Source organism: Sinocyclocheilus anshuiensis, unplaced genomic scaffold, assembly GCF_001515605.1.
Source record: "Sinocyclocheilus anshuiensis isolate Anshui unplaced genomic scaffold, SAMN03320099.WGS_v1.1 scaffold1924, whole genome shotgun sequence".
NCBI lineage: Eukaryota > Metazoa > Chordata > Actinopteri > Cypriniformes > Cyprinidae > Sinocyclocheilus > Sinocyclocheilus anshuiensis.
The window spans coordinates 402,535-415,526 of NW_015558721.1; the positions used below are offsets into that span (position 1 = coordinate 402,535).

The following is a 12,992-nucleotide window of genomic DNA, read 5'->3' on the forward strand; positions in this document are numbered from 1 at the left end:
AAGTTTATTCAACTTTAATTCAATTCAATTCCATTCAACTTTATTCCGTTGAAGTTTATTTCACTTCGGAACATTCAGTCACGGATTTGCGCTACTGTCTTCACACACACAGATGAAACTTACTAAAGAAGTGTGAAGTGTGACATAATATACCTCTGTAAAGAAATACTATTTAAATTCACGTCTCGCACACTTTAATGCCCTTTATATGGAACATATTCGCTCGCTTCGAACTGGAATCATGGCGGAATATCCGGTGATGTACATTTCCCAGGGCACTTACGGTCGAATAGAACAAACGTCGCACGTGATAAGAGATACATATGAAATGTGCAGAGTAAGAGGGCGCGAGGACTGGAATTGGGAACCGCTGATGTAGCCTATTGTAATGTTGTCTCTGGTATTCTGGTCTGTCAGCGTATATGTGTTCAGGGGACATGGCTTTGGACGGCGATTGCAGGGAGGGTGGGACGTTCGCTTTCAGTGCTATCAGGCTAAAGTTAGCATTTTCCAAGATCTCCTACTGCACCTTTAAAGGACCGTTCACACCAAGAACAATAAATATAAAGATAACTATATTAGTGTCTACACCGATGTTAACATTTTTTGTTATTATTGTTATAATTGTGGTGTGGACTTAGAATGATTAAAACTTTATAGTTATAGTTATTGATAGTTATTTCCTTGGTGTGAATTCTGGGCCTTTATTCTGGCATTACTCATTAACAATGGTCATCTAAAAGGATAGCATTAATAATCTTTTCACTGATAAGCCTGACAATCTATAAAAACGTATTTCCCCGATTTATAAATTGTTCATCAATTTATATGTTACAACAAATTAAAACAAGTATAAAAGCCCCAGGATCCTTTCCTGGGCCACATCTCTATCCTCTTGCAGAGAGAGAAAACAATGAACGTGAAAGAGGCTGATCAAATAATCCCTGGAGCAGCAGCCGCCCTCTCAGAACGTTCAGCATAGCTTGCATGAGCCAATTACATAAGAGAGTGATGTAACCGCGCTCGTCTGTACTGACTGCCTGATCCTCACACTCACACTGCCGCTGCTTCATCATGAGAGAGACAGATTTCACTGGTAATAGAGTGAGAAAAACAGAAATAGGGATTCAAAAAAATAAAAACAGATTGAGTGGAGAAGAGACCTGAGAGGAGAGAGTGAAATGAGGCCGAGAAACCTTACCAGACACAGTTTTATTATTATTTTCTTTTTAAGACAGACAGACAGACGGACGGATAGATAGACAGATGGGTGGATGGATGGACAGACAGATATGCACCTGGAGCCCCACAATCACAGCACACTTCATTTCCGGGCATGCGCAGCACATCGTCTATTATGGCTTTAGTGAGATCTTCCAGCCCATCATCTCCTCCACCCTGCTCTCCTCTGAAGGCCATGTTAAGCGCCTCCTCCTTACTGTTAGTTAACACTGAGATCCATCTGTAGAGGCAGAAACACATTAACAGAGCAACACAAGAAGAATTCTCCATCTCTTTTATTTACAGTTTTATGACACAACTAAATAAACTGAAGAGTGCAAATTAGGGCTGCACGATTATGACAAAAATCATAATTGTCGATTATTCCCTTGAAATTGTAATTGCGGTTATTAATTACGATGATCACAATTTACATTGAATGATGTTTATACTACTGTTTGATGCAACTGCATGCCGTATTTTTATATGAAAATAAACAAGCTGAAAACACTAACTGAAAAACTTTTAGTGCTTTTCAATAGTATTAAGCCTCAAATGTCAACTATACATCGGATTGGTTTCTTCTTTAAATTATAAAAAAAAAGTAAAAATATGAATGGTATTATAATGTTATACTAAAACTAAAATTAAAACAATGGAAAAACCCTTAAGATAACATGTAGAAAGAAAAAACGCATCTTAAGCACACAGAATAACATAAGTGGACTTTGACCGATTAATTGCCGCTTTGAACGATTACGTAATTGTGGCATCCATAATTGTAATCGCGATTAGAAATTCGATTAATTGTGCAGCCCTAGTGCAAATACATTTTTCTTTGGAATAACATGCTAACAGGAACATGTATTAGGAAAGTTGCCCATTTTTGACTGCATGGTAACTGTACACAGTTGCTACTGTAAAAAGCTTGAATTGCTTATCCATCCCAGTCCTTCTTCTGATTGGTCCATTGTTTTAAAATGGACACTGATGTGCTGCATAACATAAGATTTTTATAATATTGTCTTAAACATTCTGTCATGTAATGCTGAAATACCAATGTGCCAACAAAAGTGTATTGCTTCAAAAAAACAACAGCTAAATCCTAAAGCAACATTTAAGCCCTTCTTCAGACTCTCTTATTCATCTTCCTACTTTTATCCCTTTGCCATTTTTTTCGTAAATAAGATATATTTTACAAAAAATGGGGTGATATACTAAGTTCAAAAGCATGCCTTGCCTCCTTGTTAGCTAGATGATGTGATCGGCTTGTGGCTTTTAAAAGAGATTCCAATCAAAGCAGAGGTGAAAGGACTGCAGGACTGATGTATAAAGGGGTTATAGGGCCTCATTCTGATCAGCCTCTGTGCTTTTAAAAGCCCTTTATAATGGCTGTCAAATGGCTCAGTCATGGAGTTCTCTGATAAACAGCAGGGAGCTCACAGCAGTGTAGAAGCAAAGCCAGCCGTTAAAAATACTTAGACACGTTATGAGATGGTAGATGCTTTTTTTGTGAGAATGTTTGTATCTAAAGGAGTCTGGGAAATGTCATTGTGGTGTTAGTGACCTCAATGTGTAAGTACCAAATTATAACAATCAAACACCCCTTCACAGACTTCTCACAACAGAGATTCACAAAACCCATCGAGCAAATGCCTTAGACGAGAGTTAAAATCTCAAACTCTATTTGCGATATTAGTTTGCCGTAAAAGTAGTACAATCTAGTCACACAAAATAATAGTTGTTTTCACCGCTTGGCAGATTGCTATAATTGTTCATAATTGTTAAATTGCAGAGAGATCCCATTATCAGCATATAAAAAATTATTACAGATTACTGCATTTACAGAGAAGTTAGATTACAAAGTTTGTGACTTACAGATGCAAAGTGGTGTAAAAAAAAAAGTCCCATAAAAAAATCTTACATTATAAATTCCTGCTCATCTTCAGCCTGGAAATGATATGTACGGTTATCTGAAACACATGACAAATAAAATATAAGCCATCTGCATATACATGAAGTGATTTCCATGAATCTAATTAAACACCAGAAGATAGTATTAAAGTCATCAATCACATTAATGTTGCAATTATACAACTATTTAAAATTAAGTTAACAATTTTCTTCCAAGATTGAGTATGGTAAAGTAAACAAACACATTACACTAAGCTACTAAATCACTCATGTGGTTTCCCACAAAATAAGCTCTCCCTGTGGGTGTCTGTTGACTCACGGGAAATTAGATCGAAGCACTTCCTGTCCTCAGTGCTGGGCTTGACCTGACATGTGAGCAGGTTGAGTTTGACAGGCTGCCTGTTTGACTGAAACGAAATGTGACAACAGGAAAAATGCTTGACTACTTCATATTCCTGCTGTAGCATCCCAGACCGTGTGATTTTAAATTTATAATGACAAAATGAAGCTAATACAAAGATTATATATTATTTTGGTAGACAATCATTTAACGTAGGTCTATTACTGGTCTACAGCCCACAGATGAGTTTGTCAGTCTGTCTGGGGTACATTCAGAACAGAAAGTACTCTTGCGCACCATCTGCATACTTTTTTTCTGGTATATGTACACACTAGATGGATATCTTTAGCTGAGTGTCATTTTTTTCAGCGTCTCATACCGCATATACCTGTAGTAGCATATGGGTCACAGTGCATTAGTGCATTACTAAATGAGTAGTTTTTAAAACTATAAAACACATTTTTAAAAAACTAAATTAACATTCCTTCCTTTTACAAAGAAATAATATTCACAAAACACTTGATAGTAGTTTGCGATACCTGATATAGGCTCAATCGCACAGTGATATGCATACAGGCTACTGACTGAACAAAGGTGTTGAGAAATGTAACACATGTTTGTTACATAACACTGGTCCAGACTGTTATGAATATGGTTTGATTTGACGATGAAATGTGAGACAGAGGGTCTAAAAGGGGGAAAGTGACATCATGGGGGAAAAGACAAAAAATGATGACATATGATGTGGAGGGTGAGGGAGGACAAGACCTGAGACTGAGACATAGAAAGGGAGGTTAACAATGCTGACTGGTAGTGTTCAGTTAAATTAAAAATGTCGTCACATTTTCCATTGCTTAGTAAAATTTTGTGGGTGAAATCTAGTCTTTTTTTTTTTTGTACGTTAATATGCCACGTTGACCATAAGAAAGTTGCTTGGTTTGAAAGTGACTTCTGTGTGAGCTGTGCTTCATGCATTGCTCAACTATTGACAATGGACCTTTTTGCCTGCATAATTTCACTTATTGTGACTGACTGGTACTGTGTCCAAGACAATGATGTTTAGGAGTGAGTATGTTTAGGAGTGTAGTAAGAACCTTAGCAGGCCACATTTGATATGACGTGAATGAAAACAAGGCTGTGGAGAGGAGAAGAGAGGAGAGAAATTCGATGAAGTGGTCAACACTCAGTTGCTCATTTTCCCAGTGGGCTCTTAAAGCTAGGGTAGGCAGTTTTTGCACTACTAGTGTCACCTAGCAGAACTACAAAAATAAAGCATGCTTTCAAACATTCATAATTTTGTTTGCAAATGCCCCTTTTGCGTGTCATGCCTCCCCCAAACACAGCTCTTATAGCATATTTCAACAGGTAAAGTAGAATTCTTCAATAAAAGGTCCAACATATTAGGAACACTTTTAACTTGAAGCTTAGCTTACCTGTCGAGAAGAAACTCTGCAAGTTTGTTCTATCGATTGAAACCCGAACATGTCATCAAATTCATCCATGTTGTATAAACACTGGCAATGTTTACCCTTGTTTTACTCCATTGTCTGTCTCTGTGTATTTTGGCAAGTCTTCGAATTTTGGCTTGCACTTCTGTGATGAAATCTGAATTTATTTTTTCCCACACCAGCTAAACTGAATGGAGCGAATTCAATTATTTATGGTCCTGAGCCTTCCACATAAGATTTATATATATTTATGTAATATTAATTATTGATTGCTATCAGGATGTGAAAAGAACCAGTATAACAAAAAATGTTTCAGGAAAAAAGTTATTCTAGTCTACCCTAGCTATAAAGAGGGACACAGTGGGATGTCTAGGTTGTTATGGAGACATTCAGCCAAAGTTCAGAAAGCTGATGAAGTCTTTTCACTGTAAATGTCAGACCTCTGTTTTATTAGGCTGATTATAGGATGACATGGTTTATAGTGAACAGAGTAAATCACATGAGTGTGTCTGAGTTACTCACAGTGGCATGAGAGATGGTGAGAATTCCTCCTTTAACTGAACACTTCCTCCTCTGCCACACCTTCCTCAACCTACAACACAACAATTATACTGCATAACACTACTTATAGCAGAGAGCAAGAACTCATATTGATCAGAAATCTCATCATCTAAATGAGTGTGTGTGTGTGTGCACGTGTGTACCCATCACTTTTCTTCAACAGATAGCCTTTCTTCTCACTGCCAAACTCTTTGTTTCCCTGCAGCTGGTGCATACTGTAGCCACCCTGTTTACTCTGAGAGTCCTGCTCAAGTACAAACACACATACACATGGTGCTTTAAACAGCTATATGCAGTCACTGATCCCAACAGATACTGCATACACAGCAGTTTTGTAAAAGACATGAAGATTTTTCAATATTTCTCAACAGATTTGTAACCTTTTAAACATCAGCTTTATCTGACAGCCACTTATTTAATGTGCACACACGACAATCTCTATCACATTCACACGTCATGCTGTACATGCTGAACACTTACTCTTCTAGACTTCAATCCATACAGGAAGCGGGTGAGAGAGACATAGGAGAGGGTGTGAAAAGCATGGTACATGTAAGCTGTGTGTGTCGAATCTGTTAAACCATTTAAATGCACTATGGTACACTACACTACGGTTTGTTCTAACTTACAGACTTGTCTCCCAGCATGTTACCATAATTAAATGCAAGTTTGCGGTCACGACAATGTGTTGGCACTTAGCACATAAAACAAATATTCATTGACTAACTACTTATTGTCATTTATTTTCCTTATTAAACATGATAGAGTCAGCAATTTTTCTCTGAGCAACCAGTGGGGCACAACACTGGTCACCAGCAAGCCCAATTTCATACTGGCTACCAGCATGGTACAGCACTGGGCACTCCCTCTCACACTCTCCCCTGTACAGGTCGAGCATTAGGGAGGGTTTGTACATTAGATCCACAGATGTACTGCAAAATTCAACTCTTCAGGTTTCATTCAATTAAAGGACTAATTAGAATTCTACATGTGTACAGTATTTTAAATACTGAATAGATTTACTATATATTTAACATATGTAAATGTAATGAACATTGGAAATATTTAATCCCAAACAAGTCCTTTGATTGACGTTTGGGCAATTAAATGATCATTTGCATTGGTCCTAAAACAGAGCCCTGAGGCACACCACACTCTACACCTACCTCCTTTTGGTCCAGCTGTAGATAGGATTTAATGATATCCCTTAATGCAGTGAGATGCTTTTTCTCTTCATCTTGTGTTTGTTTTATCTACATCACACAAAATCAAAAATAACTTGTTACACATACAGTATCAGGGGTGCAGGACATAAACCCATCATTGTAAAGTACCGCAATATTTCACCTTGTAATAAGGTTTTGATATCCTCATGCTAAGAATTAATATTTGTAGTTGCATTTTTCACTTTCATATTTTGAGACTGGACCACATGAATGATTGTCCACCATTCAGACCAAGTCCAGCAAGGTAAAACATGGTATAGTAATAGTCTTAGGATCTTAGGAAAACAATCTTAGGAAAGAATGTAACAGTGCACAACACAGAGGTGTAATGCAGCTCTGAGAGAAACAAGTAAAAGATTGCAATAACAGTTTTAAATGACTATACACTAAACAAAATATTGTAATGTGACCCAGATATTGATAAAATATTTTATTGCCAAGTCCAATCCATAACAAAGTAAGCAAAAAAGGTTTTATCAAATCAAATATTTTTAAAGAATTAAAGGAATTTTTAATTTGTAAAGAATAAAGTACATACATTGTAAAGATCAGCTGCTAATTTCTCGATGTACTGCTTTAGCTTATCTGCCGTCTTCAAGCCATCTTGAAAAAAGCTTTTTTACGAAAAAAAAAAAGAATTACAACAATGAATTGATGAACACATGTTTCACACTGAAAACATTTATCGGCTGTACATATTTTTTTCAATAGTCAGGGAAAATTATAGACTTTCAATCTACACCACACAGAAACCTGCAAACAGGAAAGCCTGAGTTAATAAGTAAAAATATCATTAGCTCATAAGCTTAACAATTTATTGAAGTAGATCTCTCTAATTATCAAAAGTACCTTTGAAGCATTTAAAGCTTTGAACTAACAAACAAAACATTCAGTTTTGTGGATGCCTGTGGTGGAAATGTCCAGTTTTAAATATTGACAGATGACTAAAATAGTGCCAACACTAACAACCTGCCAAGAGTATCAGAGTCAAATTGGATGAGTCAGTGGTACAGACACTGTGCCACACGTTCTGCTGTCAGGACACATCAGATGTTTACAGTATATATGAGGTTTGAGCATGATTCTGCATTTGAGTGACCTTTGGCATATTTTTTGCAAATTAAATAAAAAACTGTAGAGAGTTTTTCAAAGTATATGTATAATGCCTAAGTCTGTAAAATATTTACTTCCTTTTAATTCCTTTTTTTTTAGTTTTCAAATGTTTATGAGAAAATCTAAAGTTTTATACGTGTCATATTTTAAAAGAAAGAAAACTGAATGTTCTGCCTATGTAATTATTAGCTTTTTGTTCAATTTCTTCAATTTGTGAAGATTCATAATATAAGTGCAAATATATGCATAATTACTTGTCTCACATGCACAAAAACCAACTCGTTCTATAGTTCTCTAAACTGGATAATGCACTGGGAACATAAACACTGAATCCAATGAAAATCAAATCAAATAATAAAACAACGTTCTCCACACTTTATGGACATGATCTTACATGTGTTAAGTTGTTTTTGCTGCAGCCCTACACTCTTGTACGCTTTACTTGTTCACATATTGACTTTCAACAATTACATTTCACCATACAACAAAATCAAATTACTTATTTATAAATTAAACCCAGACAAGACGCTTTAAAAAAAATCCATAAAAAGTGTTTTTCCTTATTTAGTGATAAATGGTTGCTACACCAGGAACTTTTATATTTCTGCTAAGTCTGATAAGTCAGAACACAATCACACTAATCACAAACATTAACTTTGACAGTCTTACATCTGACCAATCAAAACCTTGAAGTGCAAGGTAAGATTGCAGGTTTCTGCTGATGTATCTACAGGTCAAAGGCAACACTAGCTCAAAATAACCTTAATCTTTAGAGACTGAGAAGAAAAAAAAGTGCTACACTTTCAGTTCTTTCTTTCAGCTCATCACTTTTTCAGACTTTCAGGACAGTGACACTTAGGTTACATGGATCAATAACACTTCCGGTATCGACCATTAACAATCACACGTCAAATACACATTTATGTTGATAGTTGTATGACCTTAAAGGATTTGGATTTAAGCAGACTTATTTATCTAGTATATTGATATTGCAAATGTCTTTCGTGGTAAAAACACATCGGAAATCAAATGTCACTTACTTGCACTGTGCATGGTAATACTTGATCAAGTTCTGAAGGAGGTCAACCCCTTTTTTTGTCTTTATTTCATTCACTTTGATCAGGTACTGCAAAAAGAGACAGACTTTGGTCACAACACAGTTTAGTATACAACAGTAGAACAAAAGATATTCAGTGATTGTGAAACCTTAAGTGCTATATTATTTGAAATGGATTATTCAAAATCATTCTAGGGAAAATTACAGGTCCATTCCATAGCACATATTTAAATGTAGCCTAAATATTCAATTAAACAATTAACTGTTGTTAATTTAGAGGCAACTAGAGAGGACAAAAATTTCATCTTTTAAATCTGAAAAGAACACGCAGTGACAAACCAAGCCCACAAAACAAATGAATTAAACATCATCGTAATCCTGATTTAGCCCAGAGAGGTATATTCCAGAACACCTTTCAAAGTCACACCAGTTTTTGGCTATGCTCAGAAACTTAATCTGTCCTTTTGATCCCTGGCATGTCTGAATATATCTTGGGGTGAAATGGCACACATTCTGCTCATCTTAGAGTGTGTGAATATATTTGTGCATAACCTTTAAACCCATAACCACAATTTTGTCAACAATGTTAGACACACAACAGTATATAGTTTCCTAATTAAGTTAGGGTGCGTGCACATCTTTGTTTTCATAATGCATACAGTAGGTATGTTGTATGTGTTCGCTAGAGTTTGTCATTTCCTTCGATACTTCCTGTATCTGAATGAGTCACCTCACTGCATAATAAATTATTCATTGCTCTCAGCTTTAGATTTTGCTTAAATTAGATGTCTTGTTGAGTAAAAATAAACTTACCTGTGTAACCACCAAGAAAGGAAAATAGGAAACATCCAAATACAGAAGACTGATAAATTATGAAAAGTCTAGACAATCCAGACTTTCAGTAATATACCACTGCCTCCTCTACATTAGTGCTTAATTAAATGAAAAAAATTAGAATTTAATTTAAATATTAGATTTTATCAAGTGACTTGGTCCAATACCATCTGAAAGGCAACCTAAGGTTTCTTTTTTCCTAAGATACCTAACATTACATCTACCCCTCGCAAACCCTTGATGGAGAATGAAATAAATTCAAAATGCAATTTCTATTGACAAACACAATTCATCAACATGTTAAATAACCCACAGCTATCCTCCCTAATGAACAAATACAACACTGATGATTATGAAACATCACAATTTGAACCATCTGCTCTAATGCTAAGGGAATCTTTCGAGACATAAGATAAAAAGGCCATTAGCACTGAGATGACGGCATTACATAATTCAGATTTATATTAGAAGTACCAATCACAACAGCTGGTGATGTGACAGCAACCTGGGGTAATTGGTGTAGATCCATTAAAGGGCTCTGATTGGCTGCTGTTTATTAAATGTTAATGTCATTAGCAAAACCTGTTGATAAAGTCACAAGTAAACTCATGCAGATGAATGAATGATTACTCACTTACCATTACAAAAAAGACTGTAATGATAATGTACAGATCTCTCAGCTGTCCAAACAACAAAGTTTTTTGGGTAGTGGGAGCATTAGTAGAAAAAAATCACTGACCATGTACACACATAAAATTCTCAGAATAATCTCCATATTCTGGTCAAGCCTTTAACCTAGAAAAGGTATTTAAATGTCCCACAGCTACTGAAATATTCCAATATACATGTAATCAGCACAATATGAATAAACTAAAACATTCTTTTCTTGCTATTCTCTTCCGAAAATACTAAAGATGCTGTATTTTAGTAATATTGGATGGGTCTTAAATCAGCTTAATTCTCATTCATGTCCTCTACAGCAACACGCAAGTGTGCAATGGCCATATACTGTGTTATGTGTCCAAAATTGTGTTTGATGATTTTTTTCACAACTGTCTGTATCTAATAGCACTCAAAATTACCTGTTTATGTAGACATAAATTAATATTCTGTTAAAAACTATTTATTCTAAATAATTTAATTAATTTAGAAAAACAAAAAACAAATAAAAAAAAAAAAAAAAACAATATCAACTATGACATATTACAGGTTCTCCAACCAGCTCAAGTGCACTGCAGACCTCACACATCTGTAGTTGAAAAAGCCTCCGTTCTTTCTCCATCTCCTCAGCGATCTCAGCACCAGTGATCTCTGTTCGAATCATTCCGTGCTGCTTGGCATGCTCACGTTTTTCCTTCTCGATCTTTGTACTGTAAGATTGCAAGAAATGTGACCATAAAAAGCAATACAAATATTTGTATAATTAGAACAAACTCATCTGAGCTGGCAAATAGATTGTTGTGTTTATTTTGCATTAATCTCACATCTGTGGAGGAGAAAATGATTTTGCTCATGCTTTTTGATGGCGCTTTTAGATTACTATAAAATGCATCTGATAATTGCAAAAGCCCACAGACAGAAAATAATCAGTATGAATAGACAAATGTGTATACAGACACACTCAGCTAACACGCATAAAGCAAACGTACAACTTGGTTTCGTAGTCCTTCCACGCCTTGTCAAAGGGTTTTTTCAGGTCCTGGAAAAAAATGGAAAAATAGTAATGAGTCAGGTGAAAGTAATTAGACTCCCTCATGTTTACAACAAAGCAGATGTCACACCCAAAATCCAATGACAAAGACAGAGCTAACACATCTGCATCATTGTGGAGGGAAGATATTTTTCCAGCAGTAAAGTAAACAGCACATTTAGGACTGTAACATCCTCATAACATCATTATTGTGATGAATATCTGGAGCACCATGACCATTACTTGTGGTAAATGACAGATCCATTAGTGGGCTCTGATTGACTCCTGGTGTGGTAGTCAGACTGCTGATCTTCTGAGAAGCAGGACATCACAAATAGCCACACTTGACCGCGCTCAGTTTCAGTACATTACATTAAAACTGCAGTGGGCTAGTTTAGTTTGTGATGTCATGAAGCCATTTACTTGAATAGAGCTTTACACACAAAGGCACTTCCAAGTACTTCAACGAGTCTACAACATCTTCTTTTTAGATATTGTTTAAATGTTTCTGGCTTGGTATGAAAGCACAATTGTAGAGAAAGGTTTGCATGCATCTGCATGTGTATTTAGGCTCTGCGTGTCTGATGGTCTATGAGACAAGGTCTGTAAATATTTCTCACCCCCTTCACGCCTTTCAGGTCGCCTTTCAACAGGGAGTCCAGTGTGAAGATCACATTATGACTCAGACTCTGGAGCTGCAGGAAAAGATGGTGAAACAGAGCAGAGACTGTTTTAATACGATACATGACACTTGGCACAACATAAGCACAGCACGGAAGAAATAAGAGAAAACATATCAAATACAGCCATCTGCACAAAGAGCCCGTTGAGAGAGACACAACTGCATCAGGATGAGTAGACCTGCATTGTCACCCGATACTCCGGGACAGATCTTTTAAATTAATCAACATTAATGTTTCAGACCCAAGAGGCCAGATAGTTTGGACTCAAGTAACAAGATGAGACCAACTGTGAGACAGCATTGTCTCATAAGACCTTAAGAGAAATTTACATCACCTGAAAAAAAATAAAAAACAAAAAAAATAAAAAATAGTGCAAAATGAATAACAGATTTAGGACAAAATCTGGCATTATACACCTTTAAAGGCACAATATGTAAGTGCCTATTTTTTTATTAAAATATCCAAAAAACCACTAGAACAGTGTTATATATTTTGCTGACTTGTGTACTTACATTATCCCAAATGTTTCGAAGAATGTTTAAATCCAGAGAAATAAGCTATTTTATCTAGTGACACGGACCGTGTCCATAGTGTCATTGTGTCGCCTGCCAGTGACGTCATAACACCTCGCTTTCCGGTTTTGTTTTGTAGAAAACATGGAAACACCAAAGATGCTTTAATATGTTATGAGTTTTATTAGACAGGTGACGACCGCACAGAGTAGCATAATAACAGAACTTTTAAACGTATCTAGTATGATAAAACAGCGCTGCTTTTTTCCCCACATACGCACGACCGGAAGGAGCGGAAGCGGTCGACTGTGGCATAATAAAAGCTCCGCTGCTTTCGAGCCGTGCGTCACGTTCATTCAGCGGCCTCGTTTCGCTTCGACGGCTTTCAGCCTC

The 12,992-nt window shown here is 36.2% G+C and overlaps 1 protein-coding gene across 5 annotated transcripts in view; it reads right to left on the minus strand.

Moving 5' to 3' along the window:
- Positions 1 to 12,992, minus strand: part of LOC107681460 (arf-GAP with SH3 domain, ANK repeat and PH domain-containing protein 1-like) — a 109,870-nt gene that overhangs the window by 22,910 nt on the left and 73,968 nt on the right. For 3 of the 5 annotated variants that reach the window (XM_016477765.1, XM_016477762.1, XM_016477764.1), the window contains exons 4-15: positions 12,025 to 12,099; positions 11,364 to 11,413; positions 10,955 to 11,084; positions 8,864 to 8,949; positions 7,249 to 7,324; positions 6,651 to 6,737; positions 5,965 to 5,973; positions 5,628 to 5,728; positions 5,446 to 5,515; positions 3,455 to 3,542; positions 3,146 to 3,194; positions 1,299 to 1,462 (exon numbers count right to left, since the gene is read on the minus strand). In XM_016477765.1, coding sequence (XP_016333251.1) covers positions 1,299 to 1,462; positions 3,146 to 3,194; positions 3,455 to 3,542; positions 5,446 to 5,515; positions 5,628 to 5,728; positions 5,965 to 5,973; positions 6,651 to 6,737; positions 7,249 to 7,324; positions 8,864 to 8,949; positions 10,955 to 11,084; positions 11,364 to 11,413; positions 12,025 to 12,099 — 985 coding nt within the window. The remainder of the gene's footprint in view (positions 1 to 1,298; positions 1,463 to 3,145; positions 3,195 to 3,454; positions 3,543 to 5,445; positions 5,516 to 5,627; positions 5,729 to 5,964; positions 5,974 to 6,650; positions 6,738 to 7,248; positions 7,325 to 8,863; positions 8,950 to 10,954; positions 11,085 to 11,363; positions 11,414 to 12,024; positions 12,100 to 12,992) is intronic. The other 2 variants (XM_016477766.1, XM_016477763.1) reach the window with 1 other exon arrangement.